Below are 27,462 nucleotides of genomic sequence, written 5' to 3'. Positions count from 1 at the left end.
CGATCCCAGGACCTCAGGAGGCTAAAGCAGGAAGACTTGAAATTCAGGTTTAGCCTGGGAAATTTAACAAGACCCAATCTCCACATTTAGAAAGGTAGAAAGACTGGAGTTACAGCTCGGTGGTAGAGGGCTTGTCCAGCATGCAAAGTCCTGGGTTCAGTCCTCAGTACTGGGGACAGGAAAACAGAACCAAGTGAGGAAAGGACTCTGAGACTTGAGAGAAAGCAGGGAATTGGAGAGAGTAATGTTGTCTAGAAGTGTGGGGCAGTCCAGCTTCTTTGCTCTGTCATTAAAAGGCAGGCAAGGAGTATTGCCAGAAACCCCTGAGGAATCCAGCAGAGCCAGTGCTGATACTCAAAAAATAGGAAATCTGAGTTTCTTCTTGGGGTTTTTAGTCTCATTGATGAAAAATCTAAAAACAGACTCAAAACTGAGGTCAGTTTACTAGAGTTTAAAAAAAAAAAACCAGGCAAGCCGGCTATAAAGGAGAAGAGTAAAGAAGAAAGGAGGCAAAGTCATGCTGTTTGAAAAGCTGGCACAGAGGTCAGAAGGGGAGTTTTACAGAAAGTGTAAGGAAACCCAGAGTACAAGGAAACATGTGCCGAGGCTCTGGTTGTATCTGAAAGAAAAGATAGAAGAGAAGAAACAGGACTTTCCAAGTCAAGATTCCAAAAGGTGGGCAGTCCCAGCCAAGCCTCATGGTGGCTTGTGGATGGGGGTTGGAAATGCTAGGAAGGAAAAGTACTTTGTCTTATGGCGAACCCTTGCATCATTTAGCCAGATCTTTTTCTTGCCCAACTGAATTAACTATTTTTAAAGAGCATTTCTTTGTTATTTTTTATGTATATGGGTTTTTGCTTATTTGTATGTCTGTGCACCACATATGTGCAGTGCCCGTGGAGCCCAGAAGAGGGCATTGGATCCCCTGAGACTGGAGTTGCAAATGGCTGTGATCTGTCACGCTGGAATTGAAACCTGGTACTCTGGAAGAGCAGCCAGTGCTCTTAACTAAGGAACCATCATCTCTCCAGCCTTTTTCTTAACTCCTAAGGGAGGAGTTAAGGGCATGTCTCCACCTAGAGATGGATTCCATTCCTTAACAAAGGATGAGAAGGACTAAGCAGTGGAATTGCTTTTGTCTTCCATTCCATGTAGAAGGGGGTAGAAGCAAGAAGAATCATGAATTCAAGGTTGCTCCTGGCTGTCTGCAGAGGCCAGTCTGGGCTATATGAGACTCTGTTTCAAAATAACAAAAACTCAGTACTCTGAGCCAAAGATTAATTAATAGAGGTTTGATTCAAGTAGCAAAGTCAGGAAAAGGTGAGAGACCCAGTGCAATCCTCACGAGGAACTTGAGTGAAATACTAGACTTCCTAAGCAGTCTGCAAGAACCTTGGGTGTGCTCCAAGCTATAGTATTTCTGAACCACGTCCTAGATGATTAAGATCAAGAGATAGGTTTTAGCAGTATCAAAGAAACAAAGTTTTGTTTGATTTTCTTAAAAAATAGTAATAGTCTGAGATTCTTTTTGTTTGTTTGTTTTTATTTTTTTTCGAAAGAGGGTTTTTCTGTAGCTTTGGAGCTTGTCCTGGAACTAGCTTTTGTAGACCAGGCTGGCCTCAAACTCACAGAGATCCGCCTGCCTCTGCCTCCCGAGTACTGGGATTAAAGGCGTGCACCACCACTGCCCGGCCCAATGGTCTGGGCTTGTGTCTCCTGGCTAACTGAGTGCCACCTTTCTCTCTTTTGTTTCTTTTTTACAGATTTATGTTTATTTATGTGTATTTGTGCTTGCCTGCTTGTATTCTGTGTGTATATGTCAGTGCGATACCTGTGGAGGCCAGAAGATGACATTGGATCACCTAAAACTGGAATTATACGTGGTTGTGCCTCCCTATATGGGTGCTGGGAACTGAACCCAGATCCTTTGTAAGAGGACCAAGTCCTCTTAACTGCTGAGCTATCTCTCCAGCCCCCGAGACCCTGCTTTCTAAGCCTGAAATGTGTACAGCTCTGCTGCCACAATGGGAGTGGGAGTCTGCCAGTGTTCCTAGAGTCAGTCCAGAATGTGCTGATGCTGGGCTGAGTCCAGAGTCCTAAAGAGGATAAGCATGTGATCCCTCAGGTCTTAACTGTAGGCAGTGAGCCCTTTGGTCCTTGTAGAGAAAGCAAAGCCAGCAGGAAAGAAGCCTAAGGAAGAAGACTGGATTCACTGGCTGATGGTGTGAGTGCCCAGAGCTCTGCCACCTACAGTTAAGATTTATGGCATGTCCTTGCACCTGAACAAGGTGAATGAATGATCTCAATCACCAAACTCTTGTCTCTGCCTTGGTATTTGGTGTCCAGACAATACCATATAGCTTTCACAGGTTCCTTCCCTTAAGTTCTTTATTTCTTTGAGAATCTGAAATGATTGATTAGATGCATAGCAGAAGAAAATATCGGGTTAAAATTAGTTGTAGAGCCTCAGAAAAGTGTAGTTCTCCCTGTGATCAGCAGCCTTGTCAGTAGCTTGGCCAAGGCATGTCAGCTCACTTGCTGTCTGTGTTTGAGGAAAACATCAAGGAAGAGAGAACCACAACAGTGTCTTCCAGTTTACTTCATGAAAGATGAGTGGGTGGAGTGGTAGAATTCACCTTCGCCCTGTTTTCCCTCGGTCTGAGTGCCTCCACGAGAGGCGGTCCGTGGCAGCGTGGAGTTTGGGCTTATGGGCTAAACTGTAGGGAGGGCGAAAACAGTTTCTGCTCCAGTCTCATTCCAAGTGTTGTTCTGCTGTCACAAAGAGACTCACTCGCTCTGTTGGTCTTGTTAGCAAGAATGAGATGATCTGAAGTGGGTTTGCATTCTCCTCTCCTTAGGTTGCTGACCTGGAGTCTGGCAAACAGATCCAGCTGATCAACAGGAAGTCTCTGCGGTCTCTCACTGCCCAGTTGCTGGTGTTGTTGATGTCTTGGGAAGGAGATGCCTATCTTTCTGTTGATGAGCTCAGGAGACATTATGAAACCACCCACAGTACTCCTCTCAACCCCTGCGAATATGGATTCATGACCTTGACTGAGCTACTGAAGAGTCTGCCTTACTTAGTGGAGGTACGTGTGTGCGAGGGCTTTAGGCCATCATACTGGAAGCTTCTCCACCTAGCACTTCTGGAATCCTGTTAGGTCTGTCTGCATTAGTATGTGTAGAACTGGAGGAACACTAGAGGTCCTGAACTTGGCTGGCTGGCTGTCTTCCTTCCTTCCTTTCTTCCTTCCTTTCTTTCTTTCAGTAATTTTTTATCTTTTGAAATTTAAATAAAATCAGTATCCTCTCTTTGCTCTCTCTCAAATTCATGGCCTCATTTCTTTTTTAAAATTGTGTTTACTTATTTACTGTTAGATCAGTTTATTTTATTTTATGTGTATGAATGTTTGCTTGGATCAAATGCATGCCTGGTGCCAACAGAAGTGTCTCTCCATGCCACTTTTTCTTTGTTTGGGTTGTGTGTGTGAGTGTTGTTTGGTGTGTGTGTGTGTTCCTAAAATTAAACACGGCCTGCACAGTCTATATGTTACCTGTGTGTGTATGATATCAGGGTTGACCACTTCGTATTAGATAACAGTTAGGGGACTTTTTCCTGGAAAAGGCTATGTCTCCTACTTTTCAGCTTTCCTTAGTTGCCTGTACTTCTTTGCCTAGGGTTGGGGGCCTTGTGAAATTTATCCCTTGTTGTCCTTGTTTAGGTAGCCTTGTTGATGGAATTTTGTGGGTGTGCCTTGCCTGTCATTTCTAGAAGACACATCTCAGCAGACTTCTAGTTCCTCTGGTTCTTAGAATCTTTCTGTCCCCTCTTTTGTGATGTTCCCTGAGTCTTAGGTGTAGGAGTTGGATCTGTTGGAGCTAGGCACTGCATTATCATTTTTTCTCTGCATTTGGATTAGTTGTAGTCTTCTGTAATGGTTGCCATCTGTTGCAAAAGAAGCTTCTTTGATGATGCATGAGAGGTACACTTATCTGTGGTTGGATAACTATTTTCAGGTACCGAGGCCCAGAAAGTGAGGAAACCCTGCTGAAAATGAGCGGGGAAGTCAGGAAGAGAGTCTGATGCTGATGCCTCACTGGCCTATGTGACAGTTTCAGGTGACAGCAGTGGAGGTTAAAAAGGAAGGTCAGCTCTAGGCACGTTTTCAGAAATGGCTCTTGTTGCTGGGAAAAAAAAAACAAACAAATGAGAAGACTCTGCCACTTGGCAGCACATAGAAAAACCCAGGACAAGTGATAGAGCTCTTATCCGAGAAAAAGTCAGTTAACAGAGGAGCTGCCCATGGGGGCCATGCCTTTAGTCTAGGACTGGGAGTTGCAGATGGTATCTCTGAGTTCCAGGACAGCCAGGGCTATGTAGAAACAAAAGAAAGGAACTAGGCAGTGGTGTTGCATACATTTACTCCCAGCACTTAGGAGGCAGAGGGAAGTGGATCTCTGTGAGTTTGAAGCTAGCCAGGGCTACACAGAGAGACCATGTCTTGAAGAAAGAAAGAGAAAGAGAGGAACGTCAGTCTAGAGCAGTTACCACAAGAAAGACCATAGCTTGTTTACACTTCACTACTGATAACAGGTGTCAAGACCTAATTGGTTAACAACCAGTCTTCAGATAACTCAGTAAGTAAAGGCACCTTCTAGCAAACCTAATTATTGTGAGTTCCATCCCTCAGATCTGCTGAGTAGAAGAGAACCGACCCCTGCTGGTTGTCCTCTGACTTTATATGCTTGCTGAAGCATTTGAAGTTATGAACACATGCAAACACACATACACAATGTAAAAAACTAAAAATAAAAAGCCTTAAGTCTTTCCATTAACCCTGGGGCGGAAAACCCAGGTAACATTCAGGCTTTTTTGTTTTTTTAATTGTTATTTATTGAGCTCTACATTTTTCTCTGCTCCCCTCCCTGCCTCTCCCCTTCGCCCTTCAACCCTCCCCAAGGTCCCCCATGCTCCCAATTTACTCAGGAGATCTTATCTTTTTCTACTTCCCATGTAGATTAGATCTATATAAGTTTCTCTTAGTGTCCTAATTGTTGTCTAGGTTCTCTGGGATTATGGTTTGTAGGCTGGTTTTCTTTGCTTTATGTTTAAAAACCACCCATGAGTGAGTACATGTGATAATTGTCTTTCTGTGTCTGGGTTACCTCACACAAAATAATGTTTTCTAGCTCCATCCATTTTCCTGCAAAAATCAAGATATTATTTTTTTTCTGCTGTGTAGTACTCCATTGTGTAAATGTACCACATTTTCCTTATCCATTCTTTGGTCGAGGGGCATTTAGGTTGTTCCCAGGTTCTGGCTATGACAAACAAAGCTGTTATGAACATAGTTGAGCACATGTCCTTGAGGCACGATTGAGCATCCTTTGAATATATACCCAAAAGTGGTATTACTGGGTCTTGAGGAAGGTTGTTTCCTAATTTTCTGAGAAATCACCACACTGACATCAGAAGGGGTTGTACCAGCTTGCATTCCCATCAGCAATGTAGAAGTGTTCCTTTTCCCCACAACCTCTCCAGCATAAGTTGTCATCAGTGTTTTTGATCTTGGTCATTTTTATAGGTGTAAGATGGAATCTCAGAGTTGTTTTGATTTGCATTTCTCTAATGACTAAGGATGTTGAGCATTTCAGCCATTTTAGATTTCTCTGTTGAGAGTTCTCTGTTTTGGTCTGTACTTCATTTTTTTTTTAATTATATGTTCTTTTGATGACCAGTTTCTTGAGTTCTTTGTATATTTTGGAGATCAGACCTCCATCTGATGTGGTGAAGATCTTTTCCCATTCTGTAGGCTGTTGTTTTGTCTTGTTGACTGTGTCCTTTGCTTTACAGAAGCTTTTCAGTTTTAGGCAGTCCCACTTACTAATTGTTTCTTTCAGTGTCTGTGCTACTGGGGTTATATTTAGGAAGTGGTTCCCTGTGCCAATCCTTTCAAGTGTACTTTCCACTTTCTCGTCTATGAGGTTCCTTGTGGCTGGCTTTATTTTGAGGTCTTTGATCCATTTGGACTTAAGTTTTGTGTATGGTGATAGATATGGATCTATTTTCATTCTTCTTCATGTTGATATCCAGTTATGCCAGCACCATTTGTTAAATATGCTTTCTCTTTTGCATTTTATGTTTTTTGAGTCTTTGTCAAACATCAGGTGTTTGGAAGTGTATGGATTAATATCCAGGTCTTCGATTTGGTTCCATTGGTCCTCTTGTCTGTTTTTATGCCAATACCAGGCTGTTTTCAGTACTGTAGCTCGGTAGTAGAGTTTGAAGTCAAGGATTGTGATGCATTTAAAAGTTCTTTTATTGTATAGGATTGTTTTGGCTATTCTGGGTTTTTTGCTTTTCCATATGAATTTGAGTACCATTCTTTCGAGGTCTTTGAAGAATTTTGCTGGAATTTTGATGGACATTGCATTGAATCTGTAGATTGCTTTTGGTAAGATTGCCAATTTTACTATGTTAATTCTACCTACCCAAGAGCATGGGAGATCTTTTCATTTTCTGGTGTCTTCTTCAATTTTCTTTCTTCAAAGACTTAAAGTTCTTGTCGTACAAGTCTTTCACTTGTTTGGTTAGATATCTTTTATGCTATTTTTAACTGTTGTGAAGGGTGATGTTTCTCTGATTTCTTTCTCAGCCCACTTATCATCTGTGTACAGGAGGGCTACTGATTTTTTTTTTTTTTTGAGTAATCTTGTATCCTACATTACTGAAAGTATTTCTGAGTTGTAGAAGTTTCTTGGTAGAATTTTTTTGGTTGCTTATGTAAACTATCATACCATCAGCAAACAGAGTTTCACTTCTTCTTTTCCTGTTTGTATCCCCTTGATCTCTTTTTGGTGTCTCATTGCTCTAGCTAGGACCTCAAGAACTATATTGAATAGATTTGGAGAGAGTGGACAACCTTGTCTTGTTCCTTATTTCAGTGGGATCGCTGGAAGTTTCTCTCCATTTATTTTGATGTTGGCTGTTGGCTTGCTGTATATTTCCTTTATTATGTTTAGGTATGATTCTTGTATCCCTGCCCTCTCCAAGACCTTTATCATGAAGGGATGTTGTCTTTGGTCGAAAGCTTTTTTGGTATCTAATGAAATGATCATTTGGTTTTTATTTTTCAGTTTGTTTATATGGTGGATTATGTTGACAGATTTTCATATGTTGAACCATCTTTGGGTCTCTGGAATGAAGCCGACTTGATCATAGTGGATAATTTTTCCCATTTATTCTTGGATTCGGTTTGCCAGTATTTTATTGAGTATTTTTGCATCAGTGTTCATGAGTGAGATTGGTCGGTAATTCTTTCTTAGTAATTTATGTGGTTTGGGTATCAGGGTAGTTGTAGCCTCATAAAGAGTTTGGCAATGTTCCTTTTGTTTCTATTGTGTGGAACAATTTGAGGAGTATTGGGATTAGTTCTTCTTTGAAGTCTTGTAGAATTCTGAGCTAAAACCATCTGATTCTGGTTTTTGTTTTTGTTTTTGGTTGGGAGACTTTTGATGACTGTTTCTATTTCTTCAGCAGTTATAGGTCTGTTTAATTTGTTTTTCTGGTCTTGATTTAATTTTGGTAAGTGATATTTATCCAGAAAGTTGTCCATTTTTTTTAAGTTTTCCAATTTTGTGGAGTACAGGTTTTTGAAATATGACCTAGTGATTCTCTGTTTTTCCTCCACGTCTATTGTTATGTCCCCCTTTTCATTTCTGATTTTGTTAATTTGAATATTCTCTCTCTGCCTTTTGGTTAGTTTGGATAAAGGTTTGTCCATTTTGTTGATTTTTCTCGAAGAACCAACTCTTTGTCTCATTGAGTCTTTTATTGTTTTCTTTGTTTCTATTTTGTTGATTTCAGCTCTCAATTTGATTATTTCTTGTCTAGTTCTCTTGGGTGAGTTTTCTTCTTTTTGGTCTAAAGTTTTCAGATGTTCTGTTAATTCACGGTGAGAGACTTTTCCAGTGTCTTTATGTAGGCATTTAGTGTTATGAACTTTCCTTTTAACATTGTTTTCATTGTGTCCAATAAATTTGGATATTTTGTGTGATTATTTTCATTGAATTTTAGGAAGTCTTTAATTTCTCCCTTTATTTCTTCCTTGACCCATTGATGATTCAGGTGAGCATTGTTTAATTTCCATGTGTTTGTGGGTTTTCTGGAATTAGTATTGCTGTTGAATTCCAATTTTAAGCCATGGTGATCTGATAAGATACATGGGGCTATCCCATTTTTTTTTTTTTTTTGGTATTTTTTGAGGTTTGTTTTATTACCGAGTATGTGGTCAGTTTTTAAGAAGGTTCCATGAGGTGCTGAGAAGAAGGTATATTCTTTTCTGTTTGGATAGAATATTCTATAGATGTCTGTTAAGTCCATTTGAGTCATAACATCTGTTAGTTCCCTTATTTCTCTGTTAATTTTGTGTCTGACTGACCTGTCCGGTGGTGAGAGTGGAGTGTTGAAGTTTTCCACTATTAGTGTGTGGGGTTTAATGTGATTTAAGCTTTAGAAGTGTTTCTTTTACATACGAGGGTGCCCTTGTATTTGGGGCATAGATGTTCAGTATTGAGATTTCCTTCTAATGGATTTTTACTGTGACTAATATGAAATGTCCTTCTTTGTCTCTTTTGATTGATTATAGTTTGAAGTCTATTTTGTTAGAAAGTAGATAGTTACACCAGCTTGTTTCTTAGGTTAATTTGATTGGAAAATTTTTCCCAACTCTTTACTCTGAGACGATGTCTGTCTTTGAGGTTGAGATGTGTTTCTTGTATACCTGTGTCATTTTATAGGTGAGTTGAGTCCATTTGTATTAAGGGATATTAACGACCTGTGATTGCTATCTCCTGTTAATTTAGTTTTTATTGTTGGTGATGCTAATTTGTGTGTTTTGCCCTACTTTGTGATTTGCTGCTGTGAGATCATCAAATGTCGTGTTTTTGTTGGTGTTGGAGTTTTCCTTTCTAGTATTTTTTGTGTACAGCTGGGTTTGTGGCTAGGTATTGGTTAAATCTGGTTTTGTCATAGAATATCTTGTTTTGTCCGTCTGTGGTGATTGAAAGTTTTGCTTGGTATAATATTCTGTGCTGGTATCTGCGGTCTCTTAATGTCTGCATAACACTTGACCACAACCTTCTGGCTTTCATTGTCTCATGAGAAGTCAGGTGTAATTCTAATAGGTCTGCCTTTATATGTTACTTGGCCTTTTTCTTTGTTGCTCTTGATATTCTTACTATATTCTGTATGTTTAGTGTTTTAATTATTATGTGGCAAGGGGACTTTTTTTTTGATCCATTCTGTTTGGTGTTCTGTATGCTTCTTGTATCTTCCTAGGCATATCTTTCTTTAGGTTGGGAAAGTTTTCTTTTATGATTTGTTAAAGATACTTTCTGTGCTTTTGAGTTGAACAACTTCTCCTTCTGTTCCTATTTCCTGGATATTTTGTGTTAAGCTTTTGTGAGAGTTAATGATTTCTTTGACTGATGAGTCTATTTCCTCTATAGTATCCTCAGCGCTTGAGGTTCTTTCTCTCTTTCATTTCTTGTATTCTGCTGTTTGTGGTTCCTGATCATTTTTCTCACAATTTCTGTTTCTATAATTCCCTCAGCTTGTGTTTTCTTTATTGTCTCTATTTCAGTTTTCAAGTCTTGAATAGTTTCTTTCATATGTTCGACTGCTTTTTCTTGGTTTTCTTTAAGGGATTTGTTGATGTCTTCCAATTTTTTGTTTGTCTTTTCCTCCATTTCTTTGAGGGAATTTTTCATTTCCTCTTTAAGAGTTTCAAACATTCACCTGAAGTTACTTTTTAGGTCATTTTCTTCTGCTTCTACTCTATGTGGTTGTCCAAGTCTTGCTGTTGTAGGGTCTCTAGATTTTACTGGTGTCGTGTTGCTCTTTGTGGTGTTGCATGTGTTCTTACCTTGTCTACTCATCTTTTCCTCTAATTGATGTGGTTGGGACTGTTTGTGACTCTGGTGATTAATCGTCTAGGTGCCAGTGGATCCAAGGTTCAGATGGTTGTTCCTCGTGGTGCAGTCAATGCCACGGTTCTATTTACCCTGTTGGTCACTCCGTGTTCCTGGAGGTTGCTCAGCACTCCCGGACTTTATTCCACTCCCATGGAATTTCCTGTCTCAGGCCTGCTCTGGTCTAGGTTGTCAGCTCTGACCTGTGTCTGTAAACGTCCCTGGTCTGAATCTGCTCCGGCAGTCCCTGGCTTGGGGTTGGTCTGGCTCTGATCAGTAGAGGTCCCAAACTCAGGTGCACCCAGACCCACAAAGAACCTGGCTCAGGCCTACTCCTTCAGAGGGCCCAGACTCATACCCTGACCTGCAGAGGTTTCTGGTTCCTGTCTAACTTTCAGGCTTTTAAAAAATGATTTTAAAAAAATGTTATGTATCTTGAGTGTTTTGTATGTATGCACACTGTATGTGCATCTGGTTGCCCCTGGAGGCTAGAAGAGGGTGTTGAATCCTCTGGAACTGGAGTTACAGATGATTGTGAACTGCCATGTAGGTGCTGGGAACCAAATCCAGGTCCTCTGGAAGAGCTGTTACTGTTACTGTTACTGTTGCTGTTGCTGTTACTGTTACTGTTGCTGTTACTGTTACTGTTACTGCTGAACCATCTTTCCAGTTCCAACTTAAACTTTAAAAAGAAAACAGAACATTCTAGGGCATGAAAAGAAATGTGATAAAGGGTATAATTTACTTTTTTTTTTAAATTGCTTTTACTGGTTTGTTGTGTTGGGAATCAAACCCCAGGCCTCATGCATGCCAAAAAAGCATCTTGCCACTCACTGAGGTATGACCCTAGCACATCATTTATTTTTATTTTAATCTTAATGTTCTCTCTCTCTCTCTCTCTCTCTCTCTCTCTCTCTCTCTCTCTCATTTTTCACCGAGACAGGGATTCACTGTGTAGCCCCTGACTGTCCTGGAAATCACTTTGTAGACTAGCCTGGCCTTGTACTCAGCGATTAACCCACCTGCCTCTGCTTCCCAAGTGCTGGGATTAAAGGCATGTGCCACCACACCTGGTTTAATATAGTCTTTTAAAAGAAAATGATTCTATAGAAGATGTCAGTGGATAAAATCCAGCCGTGGAGGGAATGAAAGATAAATTATCATCATGTGACCATGTGCTGGACAAATAATGAAAAGAATTCAAGTTCTTGTTTCTATAGTCCTAGGAACTTAACTCAGGGCCTCACTCACACTAAATAAGTGTTCTGCTAAGCTAACAGCCCAGCCCCAAGTCTGGCATTTTACTGTTTTTACTGTTAATTACATTCTAACAATCTAAGTAGTGCTATCAGACCTTTAGGATAAACAGCTTGTCATGCTCGGTGACACGGGAGATGCCCCTTCTCTTGGTGATGATTGCACATCTGATGGAGTAGAACAGCGCTGCTTAAGTTTTTCCCCATTCAACCCTCCTTTTTCTCAGTAACTTTTTATGCAACACTGGGTATATCACTATATCAAATAGGTGTACAAAGCAAGTATTTGTTTGATGATAAACAATAAGAAAATTTGTTTTTAAAAGATTAAATGGTATGCGTGCAGTTTTACCATTTACAAAAGAAGAACAGAGACTTGCATACTGAGGTAGATGTACTTTTGCTTTCATGTAAAAGAATCTTGGCTGAATATTGAAACTGTAGGACCTAGAGCATCTTCAATGTTTTTCAGAGTTAAATAACAGCAGATTGGTGTGAGTAGTAAAAATGCTGCATTAATAGCATATTGTAGATGCAAATCTGACTGAGGTCATTTAGGCAGAATTTGTTGGTGTTGCATGGCATGACAATATGTGTAATGCTGAGGTGAGATAGTGTTGAAAATTGCTACAGAAATGCCTTGGGTTCATTAGGAGTTTGGTTTTCCAACTAATTTTTGATTGTTGGGATTCAGAAACATTTTTATACTTCCAGATTTTTTTCAGTCTCCACACACAATTTCAAAAGCTGGGTGCCAGAAGACATGGGTGTTTGCAGGAATAGCCACTGTTCTGCCTCACATTATTTCAGGGAGATGAGATCTAGTGGCCATAGCCACTGTGTGTGTCTATCGGGGTTGCCCCACCTTTCCTGTGTGCTTGCTTTGAGACTGCAGGTTCCCTGCTTTCTTTCCTTGCTCACACAGTTTCTTTAAACTTGTCAGGATTACATTACAGAGAAACCAAATTGCTCTGAGTTGTTTAGCCTCCCTGGAAGACCTTGCATGAACCCCTCCTAGGGCTCTGTAAGACTCTTCTGTGAACCCCTCCTAAAGTTCTTTGAGAAACCAAGTTGATTTGGGGCCTTCAGAGTTTTCTTGGCAGAAGGCCCTTAACCAGAGGGGATAGGACCGGTCACTCAGGAAATTTCTAATCCTTCTCTTTCTTTCTTCTGGGCCAGGTGTTTATGAATGATAAGGCAGAAGAGTATGTGAAGCTCACAAGCCTATACTTGTTTGCAAAGAATGTACGGTCTTTGCTTCACACCTATCACTACCAGCAGATTTTCCTTCATGAATTTTCCATGGCCTATACCAAGTATGTTGGAGAAACACTGCAGCCCAAAACATATGGCTACAATAGTGTGGAGGAGCTACTGGGAGCCATCCCACAGGTAGGCGTCTTCCTGAAGGTCAGAGATGTCAGGTGCTGCCAGAGTGCTGCCAGATAAGATGAATGATGCTAGTGTTTCTCAGTGGCTTTTGCAAACCTTTATTCCTGTGTGCCAGGTAAGTAAGTTGCAGGCCTTCCCCTCAGAAATGTGCTCAGTGGTCTCCTAACCGAATAGGACACTAAAGCAGATGTCCTAAGTAGAATGTGGCTAGAGCAGCATAGCCATGCCCTCCTCTCTGCTCAGTAAGTATGGACAGTGGCCCAGGCAGGGCCCATTTGATGAACATGGGGATCCTGGAGGGGCAGCATCACAGATGAGTTACCATGTGGCAAGGAGCATGCATAATCCACCATGGTCGGTTGGGGCACGCAATGTGAGAGGAGGTGAGACTGCTGTGAGAGTGCTTGTCCAGCTGCATGGCAAGACTTTGGGTTGATTCTCAGTGCTGCAAAAGAAGAAAAATGAAGGAACGCAAGCATGGTAGAGCCTCTGCTAGGGTAGGAACTGTTCTGAGGGCCTTGCTCCTCCAGGTAAGAGCTTCCCTTTGCTATGGAGAAGGCAGGGAAGCCTAGCTTTGCCTTTGGAAAACATCCCTGCTGTCTCCGGAAGAGCTAAGGGAAATTGGAGTGGAGGAGGGAGCTCATGCAGGGTCCTGACTGTTGCCCAGACCTCAGAAGGTGTCAGTGAAGGAGTTGAGCTGAGTTAAAAATACATGTGAGCACTTGTAGTCAAATTCTAACCCACAATATTTCAAAACTTCTGGAAGTAACATGACACCACAGTTGACTACCTTGATGAATTACATCAAAACACGTTTGAAAATGCATCTAAAGTGCTTATGTGATACAGATGAATTTCTAGTAAGTGCACCCAGATCCCAAATTATCTCATTAGGTATATGCAAATACTCCCAAATCCAAACTCCCTCTGATTCAAAGCATTTGAGACAGAGGGTGCTCAGCCTCTGATGAAATGGTACAAAATGCCTGGGAGTAAATAAGTACTCTGATGTGGGAAGTTTCAGGATTTAAGTCCTAAAGCTACAGTAGACATTATTGAAGTTACAAGTACTTTTACTACTGTCTTGTGAGTTCTGATTGCTCAGCTTTGGTAGGAGTGCAGGAGTTCCACCTGCTATTTGTGAAGCTAAAGAAAGCACATAGAAAACCTGTTGGCATTCACTGAGTTCTGAGTGTGAGAAGCAGCACCGGAGCCCCACTCTCCTGAATGTTAGGGTGTTTTTCTCCTCCTTTCCACTATTTAACTGGGTGTATGTTTTTGCATAGGTGGTCTGGATTAAAGGACATGGTCATAAGAGAATTGTAGTATTAAAAAATGACATGAAAAGTAAGTAAGCCCCATTACCCTCCCCTGACTCCATTGTGACTCTTTCACTGACCTTTCTCTCTGATTAGTGCTCTTTTCTTGTAGATCGGGTAAGCTCCCTTGGTCTGTTCCCTGCCAGTCATGAAGACCAGCCTGCCGTCAGCATGCAGATCCTGGAGGTGCCAGAATCCTGTGTAGCATCAGAACTCCAGCTCAGAACAGGTACTAGGTACTGGAAGAAAAGCAACAAAGTAGGCAAAGCCTTAAAGTTCCAGGAGGAGGATTGGGGTGAGTCACCTGGAGGAAAGAGGATGGTGGGCAATTTCATCAAGTTAAGAATTCATTAAAAACTTAGATGTATTTCATTTTTATGTGTATCAGCATTTTGCCTGCATGCATCTGTACCATGTGTGCACCTGCCTAGTAACTGAGGAGGTCAGAAGAACAGGAATTATGGATGGCTGTGAGCCACTTTGTGGGTGCTAGAAACTAAATTCGGGTCCTTTGCAAGAGTGCTCTTAACTGATGAACAATCTCTCCAGACCTAAACATTCATTTTTTTTTGTAATGCAGTTTGGTGTGTAGTTAACAACAGTCTACAGGTAGCATTGAATGATTGGTTAAAGTACAGTCCTTAAAGAATATCCCAATTCACATGTTTTTTTTTTTTTTTTTTTTTTTTGATGTTTGCTAAAGTGACTGTTTAAAACTGTGGTGACAGAAGGAAAGAGAGCTGAGCCCGGAAGACCTGGGGCAGTTCCAGGAAAGGGTACACAGAGGTGGGTGGAAGGGTGGGTGAGTTTGTACTGATAGTCTAATAGAAGTCTGCTAAATCCTGGTCAGGGTGAGTAGGTACCAAGGTAGGTGGGCTATGCTGAGCTGGGTTATCAGGGTTCTCTATAGACTAAATTTGGAAAGGACGCAGCACACATCCTTCATGAGGAAAAGGACTCAGGGCAAGGCACACCATGGGGTGTGACATAGTGGTACAAAAGTGCCTCTCCAGGTAACTGAGTCACAGGCTTTATGTAGAGCTAGCTCTGTATTGACAGACGCCATTCCAGAATCCTGTAGACTTAACTTCACCATTAAATGTGAGAGGGATCGTCATACATCATGAGTAGATAGAAGGATTATTGTGCCTTGTGCTTAGAGAGAAGATATTTCCAGCATCTGACATTGCTGAAGCTTCTTGCCCTGGCTCCTTCACTGCCCCTAACCTTCAGCAGCTTTGTTTCTCCTCCAAAGGCCGTTTTCCGTTTTGGGCCTCTTGAGAGACCAATGTTCCTAAGAACACAAGTCTTCAGCAGACTGTTGCCTTTGGTATATTGTTTTCCAATAGTGACTTTGTTATTGTTCATTTTACACACATACACACACACACACACACACACACACACACACTGAGTCCTTGAGTCCTACGTGATGACGTTTGGGGCTGAAGCAGACATTTGTGTCTTGCTTAATGCAGTTGCTTGCCTTCTCTACAGGGCCCAGCCAGATGGAGCAGGAGCTTCTGCACTTGGCCAACAGCTCCCCTGTTGACCTCCTCTGTGCTCCTGTCCCTTCCTGCCTGCCGTCCCCTCAGCTAACTCCAGATCCTGTCATCCTGCAGCCCGCTGATCTCATTCAGTTTGAAGAACGTCCTCAAGAGCTTCTGGGTAGGTTACACTGTATATGTTGGGTCAGTGTAGAGGGTGTCTGGTGGACAAAGGGAAAATGACACTGTTGTAAAATACTTGTGCTGATTATTCAGGCTCTTCCTTTCCTTGTTTGGGTTTTGACTAATAGGATTTATAAATCAGGTCTTATCTGAAGTTGTGGGCCAGTATCACTGGGCTGTGGAAGAGCCTTTGAGTAATGAGTCCTGTCTCAGGTCCTCTGGTACTTCTGACCTTACCACCGTGTCTGAGGCTCAGCTGTTCCTTAGGCAACACCTGTCACCTGCTACACAACCTTTGCTTTGGGTCCAGTGGATACTAGGGCTTTAGGAAGCTGGTGTGAGCAAGGCACCTATGGTTTGAGACCCTGGACTCTATATCCCGTGACCTGAAAGCCAAGAAAACTGAACAAAAAATTGTTGTTGTTTGTGTTTGGTTTTTTGATTTTTTTCAAAACAGGGTCTTGCTGCAACTCTGCCTGTCCTGGAACTTGTTTTGTAGGCAAGGCTGACTTTGAACTCAACAGAGATCCACCCGCCTCTGCCTCCTGAGTGCTGGGTTTAAAGGTGTGTGCCACCACCGCCTGGCTGAAAGCTGACCTCTTAACATCCTAACTTAGTGCCAACCTGGTGTGAGGTCCATTCAGTTTTCTTACCTTTATCAGGTGTTGGGGTGTTGAACAGTGGAACTCTGACTGTGCAAGCCGTGGAGTCCACAGGTTAAGTGACTAAGGCCTCTTGACTGTCGGTCTGCAGTTCTGCCTTCTTCAAGGAGTCCCCGATGCTCTTCAGAGACCTTTGGCTTTCCCTTCTTTGTCACTTTAATCCAACTCCTCCTTTTCCTGCCCATACTTCCTTCTCTGCTCTAGGCTCTAGTCTTTTTAAGGCAGTGTTTAACTATCTGTGGGTTACCTGTGCTCTAAGACAAGTGACCTTCTAAAGTAACCGTGGTTCCATTTGGCTCTCTTGTCCCTGGTATCAACACTATGTTGAGGTGAGCATGTGGCCTCTGTAAGAAGAATGAGCAGGCACTCACTCACACTAAAGTCCCTGTTGCCTCAGAAAGTTCAAATGGGGCCTCAGAGTCTTTGATCACCAGACAGAGGAGTAAAGAGTCTGAGGAAGAAAAATTAGCCTTTGATAGGGAGCTAAATATGATCTAAAATTTGTAATCCAAAGAGAGGTGATCTGTCATTTATAAGTAATAGACTTTTGTGACATATTATTGACTGTGTAGCCCATATCTAAATTAACATAAGTATGACATTTTGATTTTTGTTTTGTTTGTTTGTTTGTTTTCTCGAGACAGGGTTTCTCTGTATCCCTGGCTGTCCTGGAACTTGATTTGTAGACCAGGCTGGCCTCAAACTCAGAGATCCACCTGCCTCTGCCTCTGGAGGGCTGGGATCAAAGGTGTGCTCCACCACGACTACCTTGTTTTGTTGTTTTTTGAGACAGTGTCTTGACGTGTTGCCAAGGCTGGCCGGCCCTGTGGTAATCCTGCCTCAGTTTCCTGAGGGCTAGAATAACAAGCCACCTACCACACCTGGTTCTGGTAGGGTTTTATAAACTTGTTTTTGTTTGTTTGTTTGTTCTGTTTTAAATACAGGGGAACTGAAAACCAGAACATCTTCTGAGCCCTAGCACTAACTCTATTTACTTTTCTGTCTTTCTAGAAACTGTAGTTTTAAGCCAAGAAGAAAAAGCTGAGATTCCAGCACCAGTGAAGAAGGGGGGGCTCCCGCCCTGCGACTCCTGCTCGCCCTGCAGCCCAGCATCTGTCCCCACTCCTCCAAGTCCCTCTTTGGAAGCCCATGAACCACTGTTCAGCAAGGACACAGTGGAAAGCCCAGCCAAAAAGCAGCCCAAAAATAGAGTCAAATTGGCAGCCAACTTTTCTTTTGCACGTATAACCAAACTTTAACTCCCATTTGAACACACAATTTCGTTAGGATGGGAAAAACTGACTCTACACACAAAAATGGGCTTAAAAACCTCATTTTCTGTCTTGACCCCAGAAGCCATTTTTATAGACAGTCCGTAGGGTGATGTTCCTTTTGAACTTTCAGATGAACTTTTTCTTTATTTTTCCAAGTTATTTGACAGAACTCTGGCCTTCATTAAGGAATCCATAATATATTTACCAAATGTTTCTAAACTATTGTGAAATGTGGTGGGAGGGAGTAAGCAGCAGTTACTCAGCAGGAAGTGGATTAACTCCCACTGAGCAGCCTCTGTCCTCTGCTTAAGCAAATGGCCTTGTGGTTGTTGGAGAAGCCAAGCATGTCCAGGAACCTGTGGGTCACACACACGGGGACGAATGAGTGGTAGGAGAGCCATTTTCAGGCTGACATAGGAAGGTTCCTGGTTTCCAGGTGACTTCTTGGTGTGCCTTGTTTTTTATTTTACTATGTCTGTGGTTGACCAGTGTGGCTTCATCCCAATTTTTTTTTTTTAATGTTTCCATTTGAGAATTCCATTTAGGAGCTTTCTAGAAAATTGTTTCATGCTTCCCTTTTCTGTTCCAGTTTGCTAAGGATCAGGTTTAGGAAAGGAGATGGTCTTGGTGTCATGCATTTAAAGTCAGCATTTGAGTGACGGCACACATTACTATGTGTTGAGAGGTGGTGTTGGAAAGAGTCTGATTTTTTTAAACTATGCATCAGATGCATAAATTGTAAATCAGCCGAGTAGTGAGGTGCTTCAAAAGGAGTGGAGTTGATACTATCTCCTCTAGAAAGAGACTGGAGTTCTATCTATAATGTGAAGGCCAAGGTTGATCAGCCTAACCTTGTTTTTGTAATTTTAAAGTCAGCTGTAAAGCTGGGAAGCTCTCGATGTGAAGATGTGTGTCCATGTTAGTTTGTCTTGTCTTTTAATAGTGTCTGGTTTTACTGTTACTTCTCGCTATTGGAAGCTTTTTTTTTTTTTTTTTTTTGTGGTGTCTGATGTTGGCATTTGGGAAAAGCCAGCCTTTGTGGGCACCGCCCTGCGGAATGACCTTCTCTCTGGGTGCCTGAGGTGTCCGCTCATGAGTGGCCTCTCACCCCTTCTGGAGAGACCTGACATTTACAATGGATTGTATTTGTTGGGCAAAAAAGGCGGATCCATTCATAGAACAGAAAGAACCTGTTGGCAACACAGTCTTCCTCTAGTTAGATCGTTTCTTTGGTGGGAAATGTTCATATTTTGTTTTTTTCTAGAAAGCCAGAAAATGGATTCTGATTTCATAACCAGCAGTTTGATAAAATGTCACAAAATTAAAAGCTCTGGAGAGATTTTTTTTTTAAAACCAATTGGATTTTTGTTGCCAAAATCTTTTAAATGAAGCCAGTGATTCCCAGTTCTCAGTACAAAATGGAGCTGCACTAGAAACGCTCTCTACAGGCTTGCCACACTCTGTGCAAAGCCTCAAGGTACTTCCGTGCGGGCCTGGCCTGGCAACACTTGCACTGCAGATCTAGCACACGGAAGTACAACGGCACATGTGCAATTTCTTTAAGGCTTTTAAGCAATGTAATAAAGTTAGTGTTGAGAACATGGGCTGCCTTAATCACAGACATCCTAAGGGTAAGCTCGCCTGCTCAAACTTCAGGTTTGCAAGTGTAGAAGGGATTAGGTACTTTGAAAACACCAGGTGTCACTAAAGTCACTTGGAGCCATCTCAGCCATCAGTTTGTTCTGTGGGCAGCAAAGAATAATTGTGCACAGTAAATGGGCGTTTCTTTGCCATTTGCTGGAGTTGCCCATGCGTCTGGGATGCGTGTAACGAACCACTGCTGCTTAAAGATGTGGAAGCTCATTGAGTCTGTGATATGCCAACCTCCAGTGACCATCCAGTCACTATTTCTTTCTCCAGAGGCTTAGATGCTGCTGCTGTGATGTATGGAGATGACAAGACACTCTGGGTGGAAAGATGTACCAGATTAGATTTATCTGTTAAGAAGAAAAAAGTTACCACCAAAATCCCCTTTCCCACCCTGCACTGTTTGCTTTTGATCAGACTTCGGGGACAAGATGTTTTCCTCAACTGTCTACTTTGTTTGAACTCCCCCCCCCCCCCCCGTGGTTCAAGTGCTGTTTGTGTGTTGGGACCAAACAGTTGTCAATAAACTTTATGAGCAAGCACCTATAATGAGTGCTTTTGTTTTGGGGGGCTGAATGAAAAACCAGTCCCGTTGTAAGCATTATGGTTTGGATGGGAAAGTATCCTGGCAGTTGGGAATCACAGAATACCACAAAGTCACACCACACAACAAACCTCACACAAAGAAATTTATTGGGAGGGGAAAAGAAACAGGAGGGTGACTGCCTCCGCTCAGGTGAGAAACAGCAGCACACTCAGCAGGATACAGGCTCATATAGCCTTTCTCATGGAGGGGGATTGGTGGGATTTCACTGGACTTTTTACTCTGTAGGGTGGAGACTGGGACCAGCACTTAAAGTGTCCTGTGGGTGGGTGGAATCTAGCAGTTGGAGGTCTTCAGAGGAGGGGCCTGGGCACTTACGTGGTTTGAGGGACTTGCTTATACCAGTCACCTCTTATTGGGTGGCCTCAGCTTTTCACCCTTTCTGAAATGTTAAGTGTTTAAGCTAAAGATGTGGGTGTCCCAGTTGGTAGAATGCTTGCTTAGCATTCATGAAACCCTGGGTTAAATTCCTACCGCCATATAAATCATTTGTCATTTTAGCACTTTGGAGGTGGAGGCAAGAGGATAGGAAAGTCTGTCAGCTGCAGAGCAAACTAGTCCAGTCTGGAGTGTGGGGTGAGAGGGATGCTGGGGGCTGAGGCAGGTGGCTGAGCTATTGGCCTCTTGTGAATATAATCTGCATTTTCCAGCCCTGCGTCCTGTTCCTGGTGTGTAGGAGCCAGGATGGATTCTAGGTTCTTCCTGTATGCTTGGTTTGTGCTTCCTGAAGCTTGCTTTCCCAATAAGTCTGGGAAGGAAGGACTTCATTTGCAGGTTCAGCTGTGGAGTCCCCATCCCATCCCCACTTGTACCCCTTTGGGAAGAAAGAAACAAGTCGCTTCTCAGTAGGTTTGTGGTTGGGAAAGTCAGTGTTACAAGCTCCAAAAGATCCTGGGCAGAGCCTACAAAACATCTTTCACCATAGCAAAGTTTGCAGAAGTTGAGGGAGTTGGAGAGATGGCTTGGTGGGTCTGGTGCTGACTGCACAGGCATGGGAACCTGATTTCAGTCCCCAGCACACACCTGAAATGCTAGGCATGGCAGACAGAGCTGTGATCCTAGCACTGATGGGCTGAGACAGGCAGAGCCTGGCCATGGGTAAGGCCCAGGTTCACTGAGACACTGTCTCAAAAACCAATGTGGAGAGTGGTTAGACACCCAGTTTTGGCTTCTGGCCTGTGTGTGCATGTGTGTGTGTGTCCACAAAGTGCCCACTCCCAGCTTTTCATTCCTGTGATTCTTTTCTCAGAAAATCTGAACTCTAGATTGTGAGGTCTCCTTCCACGTTCCTGCAACCTCTGTACCTTCTAGTTCCACAGCAGGATCGGGAAAACAATTCATGATACTTCAAACAGTTCACAGCGATATGGTTCATAAGGAGGAAGGGAGAAATCTTTGCACCCTCCTTCCCTAAAGAACCTGCTGGGTGAGAACTGGTAGAACCTGGAACTGATTGGCTATTGCTGAGACTTCTCAGTATGAGGGGGAGCCTTGAGTTGTTTGTCAGAGTGGAGAGAACCTAGAGTGGTGTTCTCAACCTGGGGGCCACAGATATTTACATTATGATTCATAATAGTGGCCAGATTACAGTTATGAAGTAGCAGGGAAATAATTTTATGTTTGACAGTCACTACAGCATGAAGAAGTATATTAAGAGTCACAGCATTAGGAACTGCCCTAGAGTGTTCGAATTAAGCAGGAAGGAAATTGATGAGGACATGGAGGGTGACAGAACTGTTGGAGATAGGAAACTAATTCATGGTCAATCTCCTCCCATGTAGGAGGCTGTAGCATAAATATTAAAAACCCAGAGACAGGTATTGGGGTTCAACCTGAAGATCAGAAAAGCAAGGCAGCCGAGCCACTAGAGAGCTCTTACCTCCATGAAATCTTCAGATTGAAAGAGAGCAACTTGCTGTCTCATCCCACATTATATTCCTCTCTAGTGCTGGGATTAAAGACATGCACTACAACCACTTGGCCTCTATGGCTAACTAGTGTGGCTTCCGGGATTAAAGGTGTGTGCCACTATTAAATGGCCTGTATGGCTGACTAGTATGGCTGTCTTGCATTCTGATCTTCAGGCAAACTATTAAAATACAAATATTAAAATACAGGTGGCCATGGTAGAAACCCTTCTACTTTCATATACATTCTGGAAGATTCGATTTGCTTTGTGCCCTGGGGCTTTATGCAACTTTGCATCCTGGGATGTATGGAGAAGAAGGCCCTGAACCCTGTGTTAGATCACGCTAGGGACAGGAACTTAGAGATGTGACAGATCTTTGCCAGCAGATGCTGAGGTTCAGAGATTATGGTGTAAAGCACGTCCACCCTACGGTACTGCGCCTGTAGCGCCTGTGCCACCACAGGTTGGTATGCGAGCCGGAAACTGGGCCTGGAGACTTAAAAACACAGAGACAGACAGAGAGAGACACACACAGATACGGCTCATCCTTGATACAAGAATGCCAAGTTTATTGTGCTCCAGGGAAACTTTATATAGGCATCCTTAGCCATGCCCAGCTCTTGGGATTTTTCAGCTGCAGGCCTCATCAGAATCCACTCCCCTGCCATCAGGGTCTCGTGCTCAGAGCAGCTGCAGGCACAGGTGTTTTGCTCAGGCAAAGGGTCTGAGGCAGGCAAAGGAAGTCAAGGGGTCAGGGATCTGCAAGTCCCATGAGGTTGCTGTGCAGGAATCTTGGGAAAGTACATGGCATGGGGCCTTGGCTGGTATCAGAGCTGTATCATTTGTGGTCCACAGCAAAACCCAGCAGCCTTCCCACTTCTAGCTTCCTGTCTGCAGGCTTCCTGGTGGCAGCTTCCTTTATCACATGCCTAGGCTCCCCTTGTCCTCTTGTGCCTTCCTGTATCTTACAAGCTGAAAGTGTAGAGAAGTGAAGACTGCCCTGGGGGAGCGCCACTGGGGTTTTATTCTAAGCAGTATAGCTCCACAGTGAAGCCCCAGTCTCTTTGGCTAGCCCCACTATTCATGGAGATTCAGTTCCGATTCCAAGCTCCCCGTTGGCTTCTGTCTTTCTCACTAGGGTACAAGGTGCACACAATCCGTTTCTCAGCATCTGTCAAGGACTACATTGACCAATGGAATTACCTCACACATCCACAAATGGAAACCTGCCTGATGTCTGTTCCTTAAGCCATCTGACCTCAGCACTCTGGGCCCAGCCATGATACTCAGTTGCTGTCTTATGAGTAACAGGTGTCCCGAGTCCTGTGCTAAGTGGAGCTACAGCTCCCCACGTTTTGCATGAGCTGAGTGATACCCTGAGGGATATGGAGGCTTGACTACTGACATGACCATGAGTTAATTCCCTTTGGTCTGTCACAGCCAGGGCATTGATGCTGCTGCTGGAATCACATGTATACGGTGAACCCAGGTCTGATAGACTCTCACATAGATAGCTCAAGACTTCTGGTCCCTGGACCCAACTCTATCACTCTCTTAAATGCTATGTGATTTTGAGTTTATCACTTCCCCACTCTGAACCTCACTTTCCCTATCTACCAACTGGGGATGTTGGCCCCACTGCCCTGCAGTGTTGCAGTGAAAGGGGCTTCCCTGTTTGATACATTGACTTCTACCCCAGAACTTTCCTGGGCGGTATACAGCATTCCCTCCTCCTCCTGGATACACTCTGCAGCCTTCCTTCTTCCCTGGCAGTTCCTTTTCAATCCGTTTTCATTCCCTTAAGTCAGTATGAACCAAAGCACTGATCTAGAGGGACTGGGAAGAGGGTAGAGAGAAGGATTAGATTGTGTGGACCTGAGGAAGCTGGCCCAGGATCCTGAACTCTCTCACGAAGGCCTATAGGAAGGTACAGGAGGCCTCAAGCAGCAGCCCTGGTTACATCTATGCTTTGGAAAGATCACTTCAGTTGTAGAGCTCAGCACGATCCATCTGGAGGCAGAGCTGCAGGAAGAGGGGCTGGCAAGGAACCTGAGATGTCCTTGGCAGAGGGGACAGTATATGAAGATCTAGGAGACAAGCCAACAGAGAGGGTGGTAAGAAGAGCCAAGGAACTTCTGAGGTCTCTGGTCTCAGCATCAGGAGGTAAGGCTTGGGGTACAGGATACAGGAAGGGCAAGGAAGTGCACCAAGAGGTAAGACTTGGGGTACAGGAAGGGTGGTAAGCTACATAGAAGTGCACCAGGAGGTAAGAGTTGGGGTACAGGAAGGGTAGTAAGCTGCATGGAAGTGCACCAGGAGGTAAGAGTTGGGGTACAGGAAGGGTGGTAAGCTGCATAGACGTGCACCAGGAGGTAAGAGTTGGGGTACAGGAAGGGTGGTAAGCTGCATAGACGTGCACCAGTTTTGTTCTTTCACCATAAAAATGCCTGAGGAAAAATCAGCAGGCTACTGTGGAATGAGTGTTAATGAAGGGTTAATGAGTAGTTGTAGTTGACAAAAACTGATGAAGTAATGACAGTGGCTACCATAGGAGAGGCCACATTCTAGAAGTACTTATGAAGTAGATGCTAAAGACATAGCGATCGAATAGAGAAGTCAAAGGCAAGAGGGCAAGTCCTAGGATAACCTCAGGTAGATGGGAACAGGGGGTACCCAACATGGAAATACTTAGAAGAAACTTACTACTAAGTTGTGTAGGACACAGGTGGGGGCTGGGAGACTCCTGTGCCCTACACACTGATAATATGAGTGTGGCGGTCTAAGAATTTTCAAGAGTCAGTTCCCTCCTTCCACACAGGACCTACATCATCAGGCTTGTGTGGCAAGCACCTTACCTGCTGAGCCATCCTGTAAGCCTGAAGTTGACCAGTTTCCTCAGGGAGGAAATTTGTGGGTCATGTGTTCTTTACTACAAAGCTCACCATTTAGCACAGAAGCACCCAAAGATGATCCTAATGAGTGAGAGTGACGTCTTTACAATAAACTTTGTTTTTTTAAATAGGAGCAAGAGATGTGGTTCAATGGTTAAGAGCACTGGCTGCTCTTTCAGAGGACCTGGGCTCACTTGATTCCCTGCACCCATGTGGCTGTGACAACCTGAGTCCCAGGAAATCTAATACTCTCTTCTGGTCTCTGTAGGCACTTCTTGCAGTGGTGTTCAAATATACATGCAGGCCAAACTCCCATATACACAAAATCAAGATAAAGGTGGTTTTTTTTTTGTTTCTTTGTTTTTTGTTTGTTTTTTGTTTTTTTCGAGACAGGGTTTCTCTGTAGCTTTGGAACCTGTCCTGGAACTAGCTCTTATAGACCAGGCTGGCCTTGAACTCACAGAGATCTGCCTGCCTCTACCTCCCAGAGCTGGGATTAAAGGCACGTACCACCAACGCCTGGCCAAGATAAAGGTTTTTAGAGCTTTATTTACAAAGACACAAGGCAGGTCAGCCTTCAGCAGCAGCTTGTCCGTCCTTGTTTTAGGGTGTCTTAGGTTAGAGTACATGTTGTAGTCCAGTGCAGTTTCAGGAAGAATCTGAGCTTAGGAGAAAGATGCTTCTTGAGTGTAGTTGACTATCCAAAATGCTTTAAAAGTGAAAGAGAGAAAAGAGCAGACTGCTGAGGGTCCCTGAGGACCAGGAAGCTTTAGAGGAGTCTAGGAGATTAGGCTTTATTCTTGGCATTTGAAAGGCATGAACAGGATGCTTGCAAGTCTGAGACAACCTGTGGCCAAGCTGGTCTAGGTATTGAGTTCACCTGACCAGAACTACATAGCATGACACCATGTAATAAGAGACCAGAAAGATGGCTCAGCAGTTTAGAGTGCTGACTGTTTTGTAGAGGACTACAGTTCAATTCCCAGCTCACACCTTCATGTAACTCCAGCTCCATGGCCTCTGACACCCTCTTCTAGCCTCCACAGGTACCTGCACACATGTGGCACATGTACACGTGGCACATGCACATATGCAATACATATACACACATACATACCTATAAATAAAAAGTTCAAAAACAAGTAAAATAAAAAGGACTAGAGATCCTTTTTAAGGTCCTCCAGGGAGATAGGAAGCCCCTGGAGATTGGGCACCACACCAGTGAGGAAAACATATATCTGTACACAAGCATAGAGCTTTGGCTGGCTGGGGTGCTCCAGCCAAATGTAACCTCATGACTGTATTCCTGGTGAGAGGAGAGTGTAAAACAAGCAGATTAAATCTACTCAAGAGGTTTGTCAGTAGCTCCGTGGTAGAGCACTAACACATACAAGTCCCAGCCCCAAGACAAACAAGTAGACTTAGGAGGCTAGTAAAATGAAGAAGGCAAGGCTATGACCACCTCAAAAATGTATGGCTGTGAAGATGCTGAGAAAGACAGCAATGGCAGGGAAGAGTTCTTTGCTTAAATGGGAGATGTGTCTAAATGCAGTAAGAAGAGAACAGGCTGTCAGGGATATAGGAGCATGAGCAATGAAAGATAATCCCTACTAACTGCCATGAACTTGGCCCATGGAGTCCTGCCATTTCCTCAGTTGCACAGTGGAAGTAGTAACAGGACCTGCCTCCCTGATCAACATGAAACACAACAAGTAGATTTGTGTATATTACTCAGTGCAATGAATGGGATTTCTATTGCCACCTGTGCCCTGATACTATCAACAGGGATTGGTGCTGGGTGTGGAGGGTTCTATGGTCTTCAAGGCTCCCCAGTTTTGTGGTAGGTAGCCCTTGTGGTCTGAGAGCATCATCTCTCAATTTCATCTGGTCCTGTCCCTCTAAACCGCAAATAAATGTTTGTTTTACAGCTTTTAAAATTGTGTGTGTGAAATATGCTGTGAGTGTGGATGCACTGTGCAAAGGTGTCTACTGGAGGTCAAAAGACAATTTCAAGGGGCAGTTCTCTCCCTTGAGGCAGGGTTTCTTGTTTCTACCATGCTGTGTATTTCAAGCTAACTGACACAAGAGCTTTTGGGTGAGTGAGTGTCTTGTTCCTTTTGTCTCATGCCAGAATGCTGGATTTGCAGAGGCTTGCCACTGCATCTGGTGATGCCCCATAAGTTTTGTGCATTTCCCATTTGGTGGCTGTTTTGGTGGGATGGGTTGGGATGTGTGACCTTGCTGGAAGAAGTATGTCACTGGAGGTGGGCTTTGAGATTTCAAAAGACCCCTGCCATTCCAAGTGTACTCTCAATTCTCTGCTTGTGAATCAAGATGTTCACTCTCAACTGTTTCTGCCATCATGCCTTCCTTCATCCTTCATCATGGACTCTAACCTTCTAGAACCATAAGCCCAACTTTTTAAAAAAAAAGTTTCTTTGACTATGGTGTTTTATCACAGCAATAGAAAAGTAACTAAGACAGTGGGTTCTGGGGATGAAACTTAGATTATCAAGTTTGTGTGACAAGCACTTTTTCCCACTAAACCATCTTACTGGTCCTAGATATTTATTTTCAAAACCAATATGGAATAGCAGTGTAACATGAAAGGCCTGCTTGTTGGGGTTTCTGTCCCGCCCAGTATTCCACAGCCAGCAAACTCCAAAGAAAATCACACAGAGATCTCCATAAATTATAAAACTGTTTGGCCCATTAGCTCAGGCTACTTATTAGCTCTTGTAGCTTATATTAACCCATTAGTCTTATCTATGTTAGCCACATGGCTCAGTACCTTTCTCAGCCGAGTAGATTACATCTTGCTTCTCAGTGATCTGGGCAGAAGTGCAGAGGGAGCTTTGTGCTTCCC

The 27,462-nt window shown here is 43.3% G+C and overlaps 1 protein-coding gene across 2 annotated transcripts in view; it reads left to right on the top strand.

Moving 5' to 3' along the window:
* The window catches only part of Marf1 (meiosis regulator and mRNA stability factor 1), a 56,508-nt gene extending 36,767 nt beyond the window's left edge, over positions 1-19,741 (top strand). The window contains exons 22-27 of one of the 2 annotated variants that reach the window (XM_048433267.3): positions 2,859-3,089; positions 12,408-12,620; positions 13,907-13,967; positions 14,052-14,168; positions 15,437-15,607; positions 17,283-19,741. In XM_048433267.3, coding sequence (XP_048289224.2) covers positions 2,859-3,089; positions 12,408-12,620; positions 13,907-13,967; positions 14,052-14,168; positions 15,437-15,607; positions 17,283-17,530 — 1,041 coding nt within the window. In that variant the 3' untranslated portion in view covers positions 17,531-19,741. Of the gene's footprint in view, positions 1-2,858; positions 3,090-12,407; positions 12,621-13,906; positions 13,968-14,051; positions 14,235-15,436; positions 15,608-17,282 lie in introns of both variants that reach the window. The other variant, XM_048433266.3, reaches the window with a different exon arrangement.
* Positions 19,742-27,462: the final 7,721 nt, after the last annotated feature.

The sequence above is a fragment of the Myodes glareolus genome, chromosome 9 (genome assembly GCF_982192425.1).
Source record: "Myodes glareolus chromosome 9, mMyoGla1.1, whole genome shotgun sequence".
NCBI lineage: Eukaryota > Metazoa > Chordata > Mammalia > Rodentia > Cricetidae > Myodes > Myodes glareolus.
Note: the sequence above shows the minus strand (reverse complement) of the source record. Positions and strands in the feature narration are given on the sequence as shown.